The following is a 20,147-nucleotide window of genomic DNA, read 5'->3' as shown; positions in this document are numbered from 1 at the left end:
ATATATATATATATATATATATATATATATATATCCTAAAGCGTGCCGTCAAGTCGGTGTCTACTCCTGGCGAGCACAGAGCCCTGTGGTTGTCTTTGGTAGAATACAGGAGGGGTTTACCGTTGCCTCCTCCTGCGCAGTATGAGATGATGCCTTTCAGCATCATCCTATATCGCTGCTGCCCAAAACAGGTGGGAAACATACCAGTGGGGATTCAAACCAGCAACTTCTGGCTTGGTAGTCAAGCAATTTCCCTGCTGTGCCATTAGGTGGCTATATATTTCCTACTGCCTAAGTATTACTACTACTAACATCCCTGCTAACTTGGCAAAGAGGCACCTTTTAACGTGGTGATTTTCTTTATTTAGCAGGGGGATATTTTCTTTATTTAGCAGGCTGGTCCTATCCAGCCCAAGCACAGGACCTACAGTGACTGTTGCTGGTGTCTATCTTATGTTTCTTTTAGATTGTGAGCCATTTGGGGACAGAGATCCATCTTATTTATTTATTTCTCTGTGTAAACTGCCCTGTGCCATTTTTGGAAGGGTGGTATAGAAATAGAATAAATAATAATAACAACAACAACAAGTGGTACTTCCTACTGCCTACTATTACTACTACTAACAAACCTCATTATCCAACTGAGAAGAGATGCCAGAGAACACTTTCTGCAGAGGTTCTGGTCCATACTACTTACCATCTTTAATAGCATGAGGCTTAATAATGCAACAGGTACAGTGTGTATATTTTGCAGTGTTTGCAGGTCCACGGCCTCCACTGGAGGGGAAAAACAACTCCAGCTCCTGAAAAGAATTGAAATTTAATAAGTTACAACTGCATGGCTTAGAGCTGTAGTTCACTCAGATGACTTTGTGCTATGAGAAAGAGCAAGTGTGAGCTCCCTCTCTTCCTCCTGCACACAACTGAAAGCTCCTACATTTGGTATCTAATATGTCATAGTTTCCAGTTACATTTGAACTCAAGGGACTCTGGTTTGTTCCAAACATACCGTAATTTTTGGCAAAAAGGCCACATCAGCGTAAAAGCTACAGTAAGGAAAAAAGGCTGAAAAATTGCAGAAGCCCAGCAGAAATGCTGTATCACCATAAACACCACAGCCTCTCCCTCTAGCTTGCTCGTCTTCCACCCGCTCCATGGCCTGCGGCGGGTCACCTTAAAGTAGACTCTTTGGTCCTCCTTTCTCCCCTTTCACCCTTCTTCCTCCACAGCCCGTGGGGCCACCTTAACACAGACTGCTGAGCCCGGCCTTGCCAAAGTGTCCTTGTTGCACCACAGTGTCAGCCTCCACTGCAACTGCCTCCTCTTCCTCGGAAGCCTCCTTCACCTCCATTCGTACATAAATGCCACACGAGGTGAAAAACAACTTTTAAAAATGTACCCGCCACAGTGTTTCTACATGAAATTATAGTAGTAGGGTAATAAACAAGGATCTCAAATTTCAACCCCCACTGAACATGTGCATGGACTTTTAAAAAAATTATTCTATAAAGCTGTTCTTTGAGCATAGTGTCACTAGCAACCCAGTATACAATACTGTATCCACAAATATTATTCATTCATTCATTCATTCATTCAATTTTTATACCGCCCTTCCGAAATGGCTCAGGGCGGTTTACAATTAAAAACAGAAATCATTAAAAACAATTAAAACAGAAATACAAATATGAACACCAATTTAAAAACATCTTAAAAAACAAACTATCAGAACAAATATCATATAGTTACCATCAACAGCTTGTTTTCTGTGGCCGAAAAAGTACTACAAGTAACTTTGTACCCCAAGTATGAATGGGTTTTTCCTATTTGGATGCAAAGGTACTTCTGCCCCATTTTCACAAATGGATTAATGCTTTCTTCCAGGTCTTGCCTGGACATGTTTGAGCAGAGTTTGCAGACGTAGTTCAGGGTGCATTTAAAGTACAATCACACATTTTCTGGTGTCCTTGGTATCATTTTGATGACCCCATATCACATCCTGCCTTTGTAATATTTTTGCAAGATACCCTTTTGGTGACCTTTCTGTTTCCAGGATATCCCACCATCTCATGCCTACCTTACCTTTGCCCTTTCATGGAGATCCTTGGCATAAAGTATGAGTTTCTGTGGCTCTTCTGGTACAAGGCACAACACTTAAGGAACACAGGAGGATCGGTAGAGCAGAAGACTACACAATGTGGATGTGTGGAATACACAATTAACCCACGATAGCAACATTTTTTTTGTTTCATGATATATGTTTCATATATATATATATATATATATATATATATATATATATATATCTTGATCAATCATACACACACACGAATGATTAATTAAGTGCCGTCAAGTCAGTGTTGACTCTTAGCAACCACATAGATTCTCTCCAGGATGATTGGTCTTCAACTTGGCCTTTAAGGTCTCTCAGTGGTGCATTCATTGCTGTCATAATAGAGTCCATCCACCATGCTACTGGTCGTCCTCTTCTTCTCTTGCCTTCAACTTTTCCCAGCATTATGGACTCCTCAAGGGAGCTGGGTCTTCACATAATATGTCTGAACTATTATAGTTTGAGCCTCGTCATTTGTGCCTCGAGTGAAAATTCTGGATCGATTTATTCTATGATCCATTTGTTTGTTTTCCTGGCTGTCCATGGTATCCTCAAAAGTTTTCTCCAGCACCAAAGTTCAAAAGTGTCAATGCTTTTTTGATCTTGCGTCTTCAAAGTCCAGCTTTTGCATCCATAGAGTATCATGAGGAAAATCATTGTCCAAATTATTCTAATCTTTATAGGTATAGACAAAGTCTCTTCACTAAAAGCCACCTAGCGGTGCAGCGAGGAAGCATCTAAATATCCTTTCCAAGGCCTTCATTGCAACCCTACCAAGTGCTAGTCTGCAGTGTATTTTTTTAATGCTGGATTCTTTACTGTTGATGGCCAATCCTAAAAGGAAGAAGCTATCCATCACTTCAATGTCTTCATTGACAATTCTGAGGCTGGTTGCTGTACCTGTTGACATTAGTTTGGTCTTCTTTACATTTAGTCATAGTCCCATTTTTTCCACTGTGCTCCTTGACTTTCATTACTAGAACTTGCAGATCATCCACATTCTCAGCTGAGTGGTTTCATCAGCATCGTGCAGGTTATTGATGTTACACAGACACACAGACACACACACTCTGTCCTGAGACACTTTAGGAAGGGCGGTATATAAATTGAATAAATAAAATAAATATATTGAGGATTAATCCTGCTTGTTTTACTTAATCGTGTGGGTGGGTGGGGGGGTGGAATTCAGTTTCAAGTTTGTGTGCAACAGAGACTTTGGTCTATTATCAACCAAAAGTGGAAGGTTTCAGTCATGTGTTAAACCAAGGAGGAGAGGGGAAGGGGAATACATGTGAGTTCAAGACTCATGCCTGCTCATTCTCATAGCGGGAAACAATGGTTTCCATTACATCTGAACTGGCTATTCTGTTGGTGATTGTCAGAGTCATAACAATTTAATGTGCTTGATTTCCCCCCAAAGATCTCTTGGAATGCAATGTCTTCCTCTGCATTGGCTTTCTTGTTTCCTAGTCACTGCATTTCTTTCAAAAGATACTAAATGACAGACCTCAAAAACTAGTCCATTCCTGTAGACTATATTATAGTGGTCTTAAAACAATGGCTCTTGAACTTTGTTCTGGGGAACTCTGCGATACCTTAGAAGATTTTCAATGGCAGACAAGCTTCTTTGAAATGTGTATTTTCTTCACTAACTACTCCCTGCAATGTGCAACCACAGGGGACTGTCCTAAGGTGCACTTTTAGCTCACGTGAGGTAACAATGAGGCCCCAGAATCAGCAAGCTTCAGTGTGTGCCATAAAACATTTCTCAGAATCCTCTGCAATGTGTAGGAGTTACCTGTAAGATAAGTTGATGTCGAAACTTATCTAATGGTAGAAAGCTAAGAACATAGGAAGCTGTCATATACTGAGGCAGACTGTTGGTCTATCTAGCTCAGTATTGTCTTCATAGACTGGCAGCAGCTTCTCCAAGGTTGCAGGCAGGAATCTCTCTCAGCCCTATCTTGGAGAAGCCAGGGAGGGAACTTGAAACCTTCTGCTCTTTCCAGAGCGGCTCCATCCCCTGAGGGGAATCTCTTGCAGTGCTCACACTTCTAGTCTCCCATTCATATGTAACCAGGGCAGACCCTGCTTAGCTAAGGGGACAATTCATGCTCACTACCACAAGACCAGCTCTTCTCTCCTCTTTAAAATCACTCCTTTAGGACATGGATATGCACACTCACGATTACAAAAACAAATAAGAGAATTGACCCTTAAAGCACCTCACGTACTGGTGGAAATTCTGCTTAGCATTTACAGTTTGGCATCAGCTACATTATGCAACCTGCACCTACTTGGTGAAAGAGACAAATTAGCCTTTAATTATACAAACTCTAACAGGCATCAGATGATCCCAACATTTGTATGCATGGCAAAAGATTTATTTCAGGTCTACTTTAACAGCTATTTCTTTCTTCCCAGGAGAGGCCATGGATGTTACATCCAACAAGTTTCCTTGGCAACTGGTATAAGGCTACAAAACAGTTTGTGCTACCTGTCCATTCAATACACAATTTCAACTGCTGTGTCAAACTCCAGAAATTACAAAGTAAAACAAAAACACTACAATATTGGAATTTATATGTGTGTCTAACACAACTGTGCAACTCCACACCCAGCACAGTACCTCCAGTGACCGTTGCTGGTGTCTATTTTATGTTCCTTTTCAGATTGTGAGCCCTTTGGGGACAGGGATCAATCTTATTTATTTATTATTTCTCTGTGTAAACCGCCCTGAGCCATTTTTGGAAGGGCGGTATAGAAATCAAATAAAAAATCAAATCAAATCAAACCAATAAATAAACGTCTGGCAAAGAAGTAAATATGAATTATATTTTAGAAAGTAATTGCTGCAATCTTACAAAGAAAAAGGTGATTCTTTTCCTTACTAGAATTAACAGAAGACAATTTCATTATCTGAATATGGTTAGTTATCCCTACCAACCTTTTGTTCCCACAACTTGTCTTCAGACAGTTCTTATGTATCTTGCCAGGACAAAGATACACAGTGATTCTTACATTCTCAGTCAACCCCCTTTTTTTGTAATTTTAAAAAAACTGTCCTGAATGTTAAACTCCACTTCTTTCTCCCAAAGTACTTCTACGACTATCAATATTTATATACTGTTCTTCAACCAAAGTTCTCAAAGCAGTTTACATAGAAAAATAAATAATAGAAAAATAAGATGGCTCCCTGTCCCCAGAGGGCTCACAAAACATAAGGCAGATACCAGCAACAGCCACTGGAAAGATGCTGTGCTTGGTACATAAGAACTGCCCTGCTGGATCAGGCCCAAGGCCTGTCTAGTCCCACATCCTGTTTCACACTGTGGTCCACCAGATGCTTCTGAGAAGCCCACAGGCAAGAGGTGAGGGCATACCCTATCTCCTGCTGTTGCTCCCCTGCAACTGGTACTTAGAAATATTTTGACTCTGAGGCTGGAGGTAGTCTATAGCCCCCAGACTAGTAGCTATTGACAGACCTCCATGAATTTGTCTAAGCCCGTTTTAAAGCCATCCAAGCTAGTGGCCATCACCACATCCCATGGCAAAGAATTCTACATTCTCTTCCAGAACTAAACACTTCCACTTCTGCTTTATAGCCATGAACTTTTCATATGCAGCCCCCTTACACCATATAGAGAAGTAGTTCTCTCTAGAACAGATTCGGTGTGAGAATATATCCAGGTGCCTAGCTATCTCAACTTTCTTCTGCCACCATACTTTACAGCCCTTTAGTACATGCAGCTTAATATTTTAGACTTTTATGAATACATTTTTATATGTACTATAGAAAGGTGAAGTGTTGGTTAATCTATGTTTTTCAAAATTTAATATTGTCAATAAAACATTGCAATAAATATCGTCAATATTTATTTATATTTTTACATTGAAACTTCATGAGGTACACATGGGAGGTATACATATGAGGAAGCAGAAAAAAGGGAGCCTGAACAAATAGGAACAATTGCCAATCAAGTGAACCAAAAAAGCTATTTTAGAAAAGAAAAATCAAGACTCCCTTCCCACCCTCTAACACAAAGAAACTGGAGTAAAAGGGAAAGGAAGAGTGGGAATAAGCCAGAAAAAACCTTCAAAAGCTACAGAGCTCATTATGGAGCTGTTTTCCAGAGCAAGACAGGACTGGAACAGGGGATTGATTGACACCTAGCCACATATCAGGAACTAGTCTGCCCAAAATGTTATTGGATCCTGTTTTCGCAGACCATGTAGAGGATGATAACCCAGCAATGAGAATGACCTCCCTATGCCTTGGGGGGGAAAAAATCAGAACTCTCAAATTCAATATTCCATAAGGAGCAAACGGTGAGTAATTAAGATGTTGTAGACAATACCAGTTGACATGTAACTAACAGTCTGTACCTCTGTGGGTAATTAAAATAACATCCGCCGTGTTGTGGAACAGAGCTGGTGCACTACTACTTATAATTGCATAATTGCACTTTCACAACACTTTGTTCATTATTTCCAATGTACATAGTGTCACAAAAGTGAATTGAACAATTTTAAGTAATAGGGTGCCAGCCCTGTCCCACAACACCACAGGTGTCATTTTGGATGCCCGCGTTACTCTGCGCAGCATGTAAGCCACTATTTTTAGCTCCTTCTGTCCACCATAAGAAACATGTTTCCATGGAAAGCAAAGGAGAACACAGGTAGCAAAAAGCAAAATACAGAAGAGCTGTTTCGTCCAGTCTGTTTTCTTATGCCTTGGAAAGACACAAGTAAGTCAGGGAACTCTAGTAAAAAACCCAGAACTCTAAATCATTTCAGAAGGGCTTCAAAATTCATCAGAACACAGAAACAAAAGGGTTTAAAAACAAATCAAACAAAAAGGTATTTATAGCTTTTCCAGAACACTAAAGAGAAATTAGCTGGGCCGGGCACAGAGCATCTGCACCTCCGCCGACCTGCTTCTCCCCTCCTCCCGCCCGACTTACTCCCCCCCCCCCGCAGCTGTGGTTTCTGGCCTCCTCCCACCCACCCACCAATTCCTGGTGGCTGGCCCGGCCTACTGCTGCCACCTGCTCCTGGTAGCTGGCCTACTGCTGTCTCTTGTTCCCGGCGACCGGCCCAGCCCTACTGTCTCCTACGCCTGGTGGCTGGGTCGGCCCGCCTCCTCCTCCCTATTTTCGTCCCCATCACTAGTCCAGCAGCTGCTCACAAACTCTCGCAAGACCTGCCATACATGGGATTAGCGACAGGTATGACTAGGAAAAATAAATATAAAGAAAATATAATTTAATCTCTATGGATTTAGTCTCCATTTACATGTGGTAGCAAGCATGACTTGCCCCCTTAGCTAAGCAGGGTCCACCCTGGTTGCATATGAATGGGAGACTGGATGTGTAAGCACTGTAAGGTACTCCCCTTAGGGGATGGAGTCGCTCTGGGAAGAGCAGAAGGTTCCAAGCTCCCTCCCTGGCATCTCCAAGTAAGGGGCTGAGAGAGATTCCTGCCTGCAACCTTGGAGAAGCCGCTGCCAGTCTGTGTAGACAATACTCAGCTAGGTGGACCTATAGTCTTAACTCAGTATATGGCAGCTTCCTATGTTCCTACATCTTTCTATTTATTTATTTATTTACATATTTTTACACTGCCTGATATGTAAATCTCTAGGTGATGTACAAATTCCAACATTTAAAATCACAGGTTAAATTACATAAAACATGATAAAAATAAACATTAAAATTCTATTTAAAAGCATGCAAGAAAAGAAAAGTCTTGAGGGTCTTCCTGAAAACAAACACAGAAGGAGATGCTCTTCAGGTAGCATATTCCAAAGTCCTAGGGCAGCCACAGAGAAAGCCTGGTCCTGAGCCACCACCAGACGAGCTGGTGGCAACTGTAACCAGACCTCTCCAGAAGATCATAAAAGGCGGGAGGGTTCATGACAAAGGAGGCGCTCTCTTAAATAGCCTGGTCCAGAGCTGTTAAGGGCTTTATACAGTAGGTAATAACCAGCACTTTGTATTTCACTAGGAAATATATCGGCAACCAGTGCAGTTCTTTCAAAACCGATGTTATATGGTCCCTTTGTGTTGTCTTATATTTATTTATGTGTTTATGTATGTATATATTTATTTATTTCATTTATAAATCACCCCATCCAGAGGCTGGGATTTTTAAAACTTTTTAAAAGACATAAAACCCACAATTCAAACACAATGCTAAAAACAATTCAAAAATGATTAAAACCATTTAAAACCAATTAAAATACTTTAAAAAACACAACACTTTACAAGCCTTGGAAGACCAGACCAAAGAAATAGGTTTTTAGGGCTCTCTTAAAGGCAGACAGCAAGCTGAAACTGCGGATATCTGCTGGGAGTGCATTCCATAGACCAGGAGCAGCTACAGAAAAGGCCCGGTTCCGAGTTGCCACCAGACGTATCAGTGGTAACTGGAGACGCACCAATGGTAACTTCTCCTGCACTATAAGGAGCTTTCTTGCCACCAGAAAGCTCCTTATGGTGCAGGAAAAGAGAGAGAGTGGCAGGTGGGACTGCAGTCAGGCACTCCGTTAGGCACTGTTATCTACCCACCCAACCCACCTGCAAGATAAAGACTGTACTGTACACATTATTTGTTGCTAGGAGGGGACTTCTGCATCTCTGCCATTTAAGACCTGGGAACACCAAAGGCTTTTCGTGGAGGGGGAAGAGACACCTTGGTGGCATTCCATTAGTTACTGTCTACCACCCAACTGCAGGGTCAGTAGATCTCTTAAAGACAAAGGGAAGAGAGTGGAAGAGAGAACCTGAGTTGGCTAACTAGATCTTTTTACTGAATTTTGCAACTACCATAGTATTAGCGTTTATAAAGAAAATGTTCTCATATAAAACTACTTAACAAGAGGCATTAGAGCCATGATCTGTTTACTTTGGAATTTAAACTGGCCCTCGATATCTGGAGGACTGCCTGCTCTCAAGGGTTTCTGCCCGCTTGAAAAGGTTATTGGAGGGAACTCTGCTCCATGTGCTGATGATGAGGGAGACTCGGCTGTTGTGCTCGTGGGACAGGGCCTTCTCAGTCATTGCCCCCAGGCTTTGGAAAGCACTCCTGGCTGGCATCTGCTCCTCAGCTTCATAATTGCTTTTGGAGCGCAAGTAAGAACATAGTTTTTTAATCTAGGCTTTTAGAAGAGTGCTATGTTCTGTGTTTGGACAACGACACAGTGGCGAACAGATTGGAAGAGGTCAGTCTACATACTCATACCGAAGAAAGGTGACTTAGATTGTGCAAACCATCGCACAATATTCTTCATTTCACATGCTAGCAAAATAATGCTCAGGATTATCCAATGCAGATTAGAGCCCTACGTGGAAAAGGAAATGCTGGATGTTCAAGCTGGTTTCAGAAAAGGCTGAGGATCAAGAGACATCATTGCTGACTGATGCATGCTGGATAACTGAAAAAGCCAAAGAATACCAGAAAGAACTCAATATGTGCTTTATTGACTACAGAAAAGCCTTCAATTGCGTCGACCATGTCAAGTTGTGGAATATCTGGTGAAACAGGCTGGTTCCAGATCGGCAAAGGAATAAGACAAGGCTGTATGTATTTATTCAACTTATATGCTGAACATATACTGAGAGAAGCTGGATTGGAAGAAGATGAGCGTGGTTTTAAAGTTGGAGGAAGGAACATCAATAACCTGTGCTACGCTGATGACATCACTCTGATAGCTGAGAACATGGGTGATTTGCAAGCTCTAGTAATGAAAGTCAAGGAGCACAGCAAAAAAATGGGACTACGACTAAATGTAAAGCAGACTGAAGAAACGACAACAGGTATTGCAACCAGCCCCAGAATTGACAATTAAGACACTGAAATGGTGGATAGCTTCTGCCTTTTAGGATCGACCGTCAACAGTAAAGGATCCAGGAGTCAAGAAATACGCTACAGACTAGCACTTGGTAACAGGGTTTTACCGTCCATTAGGCAAGGGGAGACAGTTGTCTCCCGGCCAACTGCCTCAAGAGGCCAGTCACACCCCAGAGGCCAGTCACACGCACACCTGTCCCCCGTGGCCACCACCTGATTGCAGCCGGCCACCCGGGTGGGCTGTGCAATGGCCAGTGGCCTTGGTGCGGCGAGAGCGGTGATGGGGGGGGCTTTCCCTTGCTTTCAAGGCAAGACCTGAGCAGCTGTGCCTGTGCACCCTCTCTCTTCCATTCCAGATGGGGGCAGCGGGGCGGGGCAGCAGCCACCTGCCTGCCTCGTGTGCGCCGTGAGCAGCAAGCAGGCGTGCACAGGAAGCTAGGCATGGTGGGGTCAGCTGATCCAGCGAGTGGCATTGCCCAAAAAAACGTCAACAGATCTGGAGGAGACAAGGAGGAGAAGCTCCAGAGCAAGCAGGGTAGGTGCTACAGTGGCAGGCCATTAAGTCCTAGTCTCCACACTCCACCACTTGAGCCACTCTTCCCCTCCTGCATCATTAGTAGCTATTAGCAAACTCCAAAGTTACAAGAGAAAACTCTCCAGAAATCCTTATCCCACGTAGGATTGGCTGCAGCAAACAGGACTCTTGGAGGAAGTAAATATGGGGAAGTGGGGTGGGAGAAGTGGGGTGTCACAGGAGTCAAATTATTTTAATTGCAATCAGTGTAATTGGAGCCAAGAGTAATCTTAATTGAGTTAAGAGTATCATGGTCACTTCCTCCTCTGCAAGAGTTGCTTTCGTTTCCTCGCATTGGAGACTGGGGTTGGGGGAGGGTGGACATGTTAAGCCCTGGAGAACAACAATCCCATGGACTTGTTCTCGTGAATGTAATATGTAACGAAAAGATTACATCTGATCTGTGGATGTGCAAAGTGCTTTCCTTCCCTCACCATGGCTATCCCTTCCCGCCCCGGTCTGGAATTAAGGGGGAGCACACCCACATTAGAGGGGTATGATGTAGGCAAAACTCTAGCTCCAGACTTTAAAAAAAGAAAAAACAACAAGAAAACTGTTGGCACAGATGAACAGTCCTTGTGACCCAACACTCAGTTTCCTACAGTGCCAGCTGGCTGCTTCTGTGGAACTTAAAAGCTGGGCACAAAAGTAATAGCCCTCCCTGGTGTTTGTTCCTAGCTTCTGGCTTTCCAAGGTATACTGCCTCTATACAAGGAGGTTTATTTAGCTTTCAATACTGATACTGAATTAGGCAGAGGCATCTCCCAGCCCTACTACATAATTATTAGTGTTCTAACCGGAAAGGGTGTTGGGCCAAAAAAGCAAAGGATATGTTGCAACATCCCTGAGGTCTTGGTTATTTTAAGAGTAGGAAGAGAGAAGTGGACCATTGCAGAAGGAGCAAAGGAGGGAGGAATTTGGTACAAAGGGTGCCAGGGATTGGTGAGAAAGGAGGCTGGTTTGAGGAAGTTGCTTGACTAAGTGACAAGAAGAGCAAAAGAGCAGGCAGAGTGGAGCAAGGGTTGAGCCTGGAGAACAGAGGGATGGTAGGAAGGGTACCAGGGCTAGGGAGTTTGTTAAGGGTAGCAGGGATAAATCTTCAAACATGTAGTTAGAGCTGCAATGTGTCTACAGTCTATGGTTGGTGTTGCACCCTTTTACAGAGAGGAAGCAAAGGCTGAGAATTAATTAATTTCCCCACATGATTCAATGAGGCTTGGCTGGATGAGAATTTCCTGACTACATTAGCTTTATCCCGGGTTTCATCTGTTTGCTTCTTGTTGCCAGACCTCTTTATTCTCCAGAAACAATGGTCTTGTGACACACCTTAAAAACTAACACATGGATTATAGCACAAGTTTTCATGGAGTACAGTCCACATCATTGGGTACATGAAGAATAATCTTGGACAGATGCATATATAGTGGGGGGGGGGAGTGAAAATAGTGGAATGGCCTTATTCATTTATTGCTTAATGACCAGACAATGCTTTAGGGGCATGTTTGCCATGCAAACAATAACTGCCACCACCCCCACCCCCCGCCTTATAGTATATCTATAATACAGTTGGTGCCTTCAGATAGCTGGAACTTGCAAGTTATGGAGCTCAAGGACTGAGTTGGGATATGTGCAATTATTAAAGTTCTTCATTGATACTGTTGTATTAGTTGGTTCTGCTGCTATTTACACCTTGTGCCTGTAGTTGGGATAGTTAGCAGAGACATGGGGCCAGGAGAAGGAGAGGAAGGCAGCGAAGGGCCCATTTTAAAATCTCGTCTCTGGGCCGACTCCAACCTTGGTACACCCCTGCTTCGTAGGGTTGTAATGAAGGCCTTGGAAAGGATATTTAGATGCCATGATGAGTCTATACCCACAAAGATTAAAATAGTCTGGACAATGGCTTTTCCTGAATCAGTCGTTGATCATGTGGGGCAAGGTAGGAATGCCCTGCCTTCCCCCCACCTCTCTCAGACTGCAGGATTATTGGCCGTGTGAATGACCCTACTGTGTGGTAAAGTCAAATATATATAGGCTGGGTTAACACAATTACAAGGAGCCCTGCCCAAGAAGGAGGGAGGTGTTTAACTCTTAGGTACCAGAATGCTCTGCTCTTCCAGTAGTAGCACCCACTACTTCCAACAATGTTCATCTACCCTTGAATCCACAGTGCATACAGGTGAATGTACATAGTATCATGCAGTTGGAAGGGGCCTTGTAAGCCATCTAGTCCAATCCGCTACTTGATGTAGGAAATCCAGACCCTCTGCTTGAAGACCTCCAGCAAGGGTGGGCTTATTACTCCCTACAGGGCAGTTCATCAAGAGAACCTAGATAAAGGCAAGTGGTTCCACTGCTGAACTGCCCACATGTTAAGAAGTTTCTTCTAGTGTTCTACTGAAATCTACCCTCCTGTAACTTATAACCATTAGATTGAGTCCTGCCCTCTGGACAATTCTTTGCCCTTTTCTATGTGACAGCCCTTCAAGTATTTGAAGACTGCCATCCGTTCCCCACTCAGTTGTTCTCTTCTCCAGGCTAAACACACTTGCTCCTTTTAACCTTTCCTCATAATGCTTGTTTGCCAGACTGCTGACCTTTGCCCTCCTCTGAACCCATTGTAATTTGTCAATATCCTACAGTTCCAAGATCCTTTTCACATGCACTAATACCAAGCCAGGCATCCCCCATCCTGTGCATCTCATTTTTTTCTTTAACTTAAATGTAGCACTGTGTATTTTTCTCTGTTGTTCATTTCAGCCAAATTTTCAATTTTATTAATGTTATATTTATTTATTTATTTAATCTGTTTATATCTGTCTGTAAACTGCTTTGGGAACTTTTGTTGAAAAGTGGAATATAAATATTTGTCATATTCGTATTTTAATTTTTACTCCTCTTTTCTGTTAGCCCTCTACATTTTTGTCATCTGCATATCTGAGGATTCCCTCCCCACTTCATCCAAGTCACTGACAACATGTTGAAAAGTAACTTGCCATTCGTAGATCCAACATCCGCGGTTTCACCTATCTCCAGTCAGGTAATTGACACCCGACCTCAGCATACACAGGGAAAAACAGGTCCAAAAAGGGTTAATTCCGCATATCCTGGGTGGCCTGAAATGAGGTCATTTCCGGCTTCCGGTTTTAAGAGAGGAGCCATTTGGTGGCTCATTTGTGTAAAAAAACTTTTTAAAACCCACAATTTCTCCACAGAAAGAAGCTGGATTTGGGACTTTGGGGCAGCATTGCTGGACATCTGGAGACCTGTGGAGCACAGCAGGGCACTCCCCCCCCCATCACTTTGATGGCCCTTTTTTGCTGTTTCTCTATTTTACGAAGTCTCCAGGAACCTAACCCCCTGAGTCCCATTGACTCAATGATCCAGTGTCCATGGCTCCGTTATCCACAGTTGTAGTGGAGAATGGAACCTCTGCAGATACACGGGTTCACCTGTTGTAGCTCCAGGACAGAGCCTTGCAGCACTTCATTTGAAATCTCTCTCACTAGTTTGAAGAGGAGCATTCTTTGAGTATGGTTTTCCAAATAGTTTTGAATCTACAATATAGTCCACAGCATTATAATCTAGTTCATATCTGACCAGTTTCTTAACTAAAATATCACAAGGAGCTTTATCAAAAAGCTTTCTTTGCATGCTGGATCCAGGTATGTAAATGGCCAGTGTGCATGTGCGGTAGCCTTCAAAACAGCTGCCACGAGCAGGGAGAGGGCTGAAAGGACCTGAAAATGTGCTGAACCAACCCTAAAAAGACCGAGGGGGGACAATGGGGGAGTGGGAACTGTTGCCCCCACATGGCAGCACACCCCAGAGATCACAGGACCAGGCAGCAAGTTTTCTTTTAAAAAGTTTTTTAGAACCCCCTCCTCTTTGAGCCAGCCCCAAACCGGTTCGGCCTTGAGCCAAACTGGGGCCCGGCTCGATGTGCACAGAACTGAACCGTGCCCAGTTCCGTTTGAGTCCAGTTCAATTCAAACTGAACTGGGCTTCCCAGTTCCATGCATACCCCTACTACATGGTGTTGAAAAACTAACCCTTGGTGTTTTCTTCTCACCTGTAAAGGATTTAATCATACTTGTTCTGAGGTACCAACAAGCATGTTTTGAAACAGAAAATAAATGTTGTGGAGCACAATTTTTCCAGACCACAAAAGCCTAAAGTTCAAACCACCTATGAAACTCTACCTGCCTTTACCCTTTAACTGAATCAAAGCCGAATTTATTCAAACTCTTAGTGTGTTGGAAAAAAGTAATCTCCAAATAGCATGCAAGTGTCTTCTTAACTGAAAAATTACTAAAAGTTTCTAAATTAGCAATTTCCTCTTTCAACAATGAAAATGGGCCACATTCCTTTCAGACAATGCTGTCTTTTTGTATTAAGCCAAACCCTCCAGTCTATTTTCCAATCTATTTTTTCTTTCTGTCCAAGACCATGTGGCAGGAAGACTGTGGTGGGGAGAGAGGTCAGTACCAGATCAGCTGAAATCTGAAGGAGAGATGACCCTGTGCACATGGTCCCACCCAGCCCAGTTTCTGGCCAGGACCTGGTTCCTGGGAGGCTGTGTTGTCTGACGCTTTGCTGTAAAATTCCATTCTGGTGGATGAGGGATTGAAGAGGGGGAATGGGAAATATTTTGGGTGGAGCGCCTGCTTGGAGTAATTCCTGGTCTGTTGAATAATAGAGGGCATCATTTTATCCAATTATTTTGACAAGTCGGGATGTTAATATTTGATCATCACAATTCAAATAGGGTGACACAGAGTGGTATGGCTAAATAAAACTTTTGTTCACAAACATCAGCAACACACTTTTAAGTCAGAGCTATCAGAACACAAAAATTATGATGTATATACCAATGGGAACCAAGTCATACGTGTGAAAAAGTTCATTTGATAGGTAGAATATATTTTGGAAAACTTACTCGAGCAGCAGAAGCAACGGAATCAGGGCCATGAGCCACATTTCTTATGCCATCACTTCCAAAACATGCCCTAATGCTGCCTGGAGCATCAGTTCGGGCAACAGCAGAGTTTGCCGGTCCTAAAAAGGTTTTCCATCTAGATATGGCATCATCTCCCAAGATCTCCATGGCAACAACTGGGCCACTTACAATAAACTCAAGAAGCTCACTGGAAGCAGAAAATACAGTAGTCAAAATTCACAGTCAACAAGCAAGCTCTGACTAGACTCAGCTCTCCTAAATACAACCAAGCCAATAGTCTTAATATAAGATGATCAGAAAATAAACTTTAGCAATTATATTTTCTAAACAGGAAATCTGGTAGAAAATCTTATTTCTATGTGGAACATTGGTGCCAAAGGGTCTAGTTTGCTCATCCTGGAACAGTAGCAGCATCCAAAGTAATTTCTATCTCTAATTTTATTTTGTCAGCACTGAAACAAGCAAGATAGACTCACTAGACACCCCAAAATTAAGCTATGTGTACCAGCCTCCCAGTTCTTTTCAGTTGGCAGCCTGTAGACCTCATGAGGCTTGCCAAGTCTATCTGATTAGGCTGGCAAACCATGTTTGCTCACAAGGGGTGCCCCTTGTTTTTAAAAAAATTCATGTACTGCACAAGAATATACATGCACAGAATACAAGAAATCGTCAATACTGAGCAGACTGTTGCCACGGAGGACTACAGGTAAATGACTAAGAAAGAGTTCTGGGACAGAAGATCAGAGCCACCAGTTGCGGAATGCATTATCATAAGATCAGATATATTTTGACTCCTGTCTCCTACCCAATATTTTTTAAAAGAGCAGACCTCCTTCCACTAGCAGACAAAAACAGCTGGAGAAGCTTGCAGGACTGGCTGGTCTCCTAAAAAGGAGGAACCACTACAGACCACCTTGAACATATCCTCAGCAGAATCAACAAGCTTTCTGTTAATATAAAAGCCACAAAACCTTGCTTATTCTGGAGGCAACAACTTTTGTTTAATTGTAACAGAAGAGCAGGTGTTCTGAGGTGAGGAAGAGACAGATGCTTTAAAAAAGGTGCTTTTGCCATTGTCAAAATAGGCAAGCATGGGTCAGCAAGTGGCTGATGCACCTTCTCCTGCTTCTCCAGAATATGAGAGAACCCATGAGAAGTCAGTCCCACAAGCCTCTACAGCCCCCTATTCCCTTCATAAAAATACTATCCGTAATTTATCAGTGTAAAAATTTCATAACTACAAAGGGAAAAACCAAACTCCCTCAAATAACATTCATTATATCAATGAGTGCAATATACAAATGAAATCATGGCAATATATACCTACTTATAGTAAGGCTTTGCTAGATGGTCTGCATACAAATCCATTGCTTCTTTCCTACAAGAGATTTTTAAAAAAACTCTTAATATTTCTGTGAAAACAAATTTTATAATCAGCAATGGATTGGAACCAAAGAACCACAACAGAGTTCTGCTTATGCAATGGGGATTTCCTATGTTTCATTCCCATTGCGATTCCTTATCCATTCTTTCCCAATTTTGCTTTCCATCTCAAACTCCTGTTGCCTTTCCTGTGATCTTCCTGCCATGCTCTTGTCTAGGGCCAGAGCTACTCCATCAGTTCCGACACCCAGGCTCTCCATGACAAGAAGGCAGCTGAAGTAAATCCCTGACTTCATCATGAACACAAGTCTCCTAAGGCCAATCTATACTAGTGCATTGTGGTGCATTACGTTTCTTTTCTTTATTCATCAAACATGCTCAGGGGGTTGATCCAGACCAGATGTGAGGGAAAGTGTTCTTTAACTCTTTACTGCTACAGTCCTGATCCAGATCTCTCTCTCTCTCTCTCGCACACACACACACACACACACACACACACACACACACACACACACTTGCCCCAGAAATAAAGCTCCTGTCTCCTCTCTCTGCACCACCTCTTGCTTGCTGGTGCTCTCTCTGTGGGTGGTGCAGCAGAATCCCCACCACTGTGCCACCCACAGAGAGCACGTTGGAGGAGCACCAGTCGCAACCTCTTACTTATCATCTTTCTCAGGGTGATATAGCAGGAAAGACTGGGGAAGTGATGGTTGTATGGAACAGTCACTACGGCTCCTGATCAGAGGGAGAGTGTGTGAAAAGATAAGGTGGCTGCTTCTTGCTCATGCAGCTATCTGCCCAGTTGCACAAGTATGTTTTCCCTGTGCTGCCTCTTTCTTCCCTGCCGCCCCACCCAAAGGGGGCAAGTTTGCAGGCAGAAGTAGCAGCTTGCACTCTCTGGGCAGCACCAGAGCCTAATCTTCCCCACCATGCCCTCTCCTCCCACCATGCCACCCAGAGCACGATCCTCTCTCCCTCGGTATTATGGTGGGGAGGGCTGTTTTCTCTGCTGGAAAACAGCCAGCAGGTGAGTGGTCAAGAGTATGGTGGAGGAGGAACTTATAAGGGAGCTAAAGAGACCAGCGGGTACCCAGGGCTGCAGTCTCAAAAGTCCTGGCAAAGCTGAAGCAACACAAACACACACACACAGAGCTGTTCAGTCAAATGTATAAATCAAACATGGAAGGAGATAGATTACACATGAGGATGCTGAGCAGAAGAAAAACAAGTCATCATGACTGCACTCACTCAAGAGGCTGCAAGTTTTCAGGCAAGTGTAGCAAAGTAACAAAGTGTTACTAAAAATAACCTAGTATTTTTTTCCTTCTGTTTCTTTTATAGACTTTACTGCCTGCTGATGTTCACTTAATTGTTTATCTTCCCTTCCTTATTAAAAAAAAGTTTCTGAACTATTTCAACTAACCTATGAATAAGTTACTATAGTTTAAATTTCAGCATTCTTCTTTTTCAAGAGTTTTTAATTATATTTCTGTATGTCTGAATTGCTTAATGTGTCTATTTGGGAAGGTCCTATTGTCTTATGTGTTCTGTACAGCACCAAAAAATTTCAGCACTCAACAAATAATTTTTATTATATGATTAAAGAATATGTTTTACAAATCAGGAATGAATTTTTTTCAGTCCCTAACCATCAACTGTGTGGCTATATCAATATACTTTTGTAATGATGCATGCATCAAAAATATCTGCCAGGTTCGTGACAATATTCATTTTCTAAAAAAAGAAAAAAAATATCTGCAAGGTCATTTCTATGACTAATTCTCAAATTGAAGTTAATCAAAGAATAGGCTATTTTAAAATACCTCATGCAAACTTTAAAGCAATTTTGGTCACAGAGCACTTGTATCTAGCTAGGGAACTATAATTAAGGAACTTTTCTTCTTCTTTTTTTAACCCATAGACCAGTGTAGCATAGTGACTAAGGGACTTGTCTGTAAACCAGAACATCCCCAGTTCAAGTTTTGCCTCTGCTGTGAACTCATCAAAAGGTCAAGAAAGCTCTTATTCTCTCATTTTTAGCACCGTCTTTTCCCATCATTGAATACGGGGATAATAATACATACAGGTCTACCTTAAAGAGCTGTTGCACTGAAATTATATACATGAAGTACTGTGAATATTTCCAAAGCACTGTATAAACAAGTATTATCATCATGTAAAAAACATTTACTAACTAAAAAATAATGTGCAAGCTTTGTGCTGTTGTTTTTTAAACTCTTATTAGAGCCTTACCTTGAAAGCGTCATCATTTTGGCTTTAGTTATTGTAAAACCAGCATTAATAATCATATCAATGATTTCTCCAAGCTTGAGTGCTGTGTCAGGTTTTAATAAAGCCAAGGTTCTGGACACAGGAGTGGGCAGAGAGAGAGAAACGAAACAAAAATGCAACACGGTAAGAATAAGACATTTAAATGAAAGCTTAAGGAAACTTCTACCACTCAAATATCCCAGCATAAGAAAATATTAACATGCAGGTTGTAGACACTGAGAAATGTATATCATTCATATCCTTCTTGTGCAGTGGAGGTATCTGGGTTAAAAATGTTGCATTAGTTCAAGTAGTATGCTTGTGTCTGAGATAGGCAGGTGATTCCCAGCCAGGGGGGTAGCTATAATTGAGCGAAAGGGTTCAAAGAACACTGGCCCCCAGCTCCTGAGGGCCCTCCAGATCCACCCCTCCCTATTTTCTTCATTATCTCCCTCACTCTGGGGGGGGGCATCAGAGAGAGGGATGAACATGGGCCCCCTCTCCCCTAGTTACACCCCTGTTCCCAGCACATACTGTAGCAGTGCTAGATATTATAATGCCTATAAGATAAGATGTCCAAGAGATAGATTCCATGTTGCAGCTGCCTCCTTGGGACCACTGTCAATTGCATTATGCCACCAATTATCATATGGAGGGCTATTTGTGTGCAGCATCTCATCACTGCATTGCACAATGGGAAGAGAGCTGGTCTTGTGGTAGCAAGCATGAACTTCCCCCTTTGCTAACCAGGGTCCACCTACTTTGCATTTGAATGGGAGACTACTTGTGTAAGCACTGTAAGATATTTCCCTTAGGGGATGGGGCCACTCTGGGAAGCATCTGAGTTCCAAATCCCCACCTTGGCATCTCCAAGATAGGGCTGAGAGAGCCTCCTGCCTGCAACCTTGGAAAAGCTGTTGCCAATCTGTGTCGACAATACTGTGCTACATGGACCAATGGCCTGACACAGTAAAAGGCAGCTTCCTATGCTCAAGCTGATG

The 20,147-nt window shown here is 42.6% G+C and overlaps 1 protein-coding gene across 8 annotated transcripts in view; it reads right to left on the bottom strand.

Moving 5' to 3' along the window:
• Positions 1–20,147, bottom strand: part of NME7 (NME/NM23 family member 7) — a 157,070-nt gene that overhangs the window by 77,922 nt on the left and 59,001 nt on the right. For all 8 annotated transcript variants that reach the window (XM_053310235.1, XM_053310236.1, XM_053310240.1 and 5 more), the window contains 4 exons: positions 19,129–19,239; positions 16,820–16,870; positions 15,472–15,679; positions 698–803 (listed from right to left, as the gene is read on the bottom strand). In XM_053310235.1, the coding sequence (XP_053166210.1) occupies positions 698–803; positions 15,472–15,679; positions 16,820–16,870; positions 19,129–19,239 (476 nt within the window). The remainder of the gene's footprint in view (positions 1–697; positions 804–15,471; positions 15,680–16,819; positions 16,871–19,128; positions 19,240–20,147) is intronic.

Source organism: Hemicordylus capensis, chromosome 3 (assembly GCF_027244095.1).
Source record: "Hemicordylus capensis ecotype Gifberg chromosome 3, rHemCap1.1.pri, whole genome shotgun sequence".
In the NCBI taxonomy this organism is placed as follows: domain Eukaryota; kingdom Metazoa; phylum Chordata; class Lepidosauria; order Squamata; family Cordylidae; genus Hemicordylus; species Hemicordylus capensis.
This window is presented reverse-complemented; position numbering and strand designations above follow the sequence as displayed.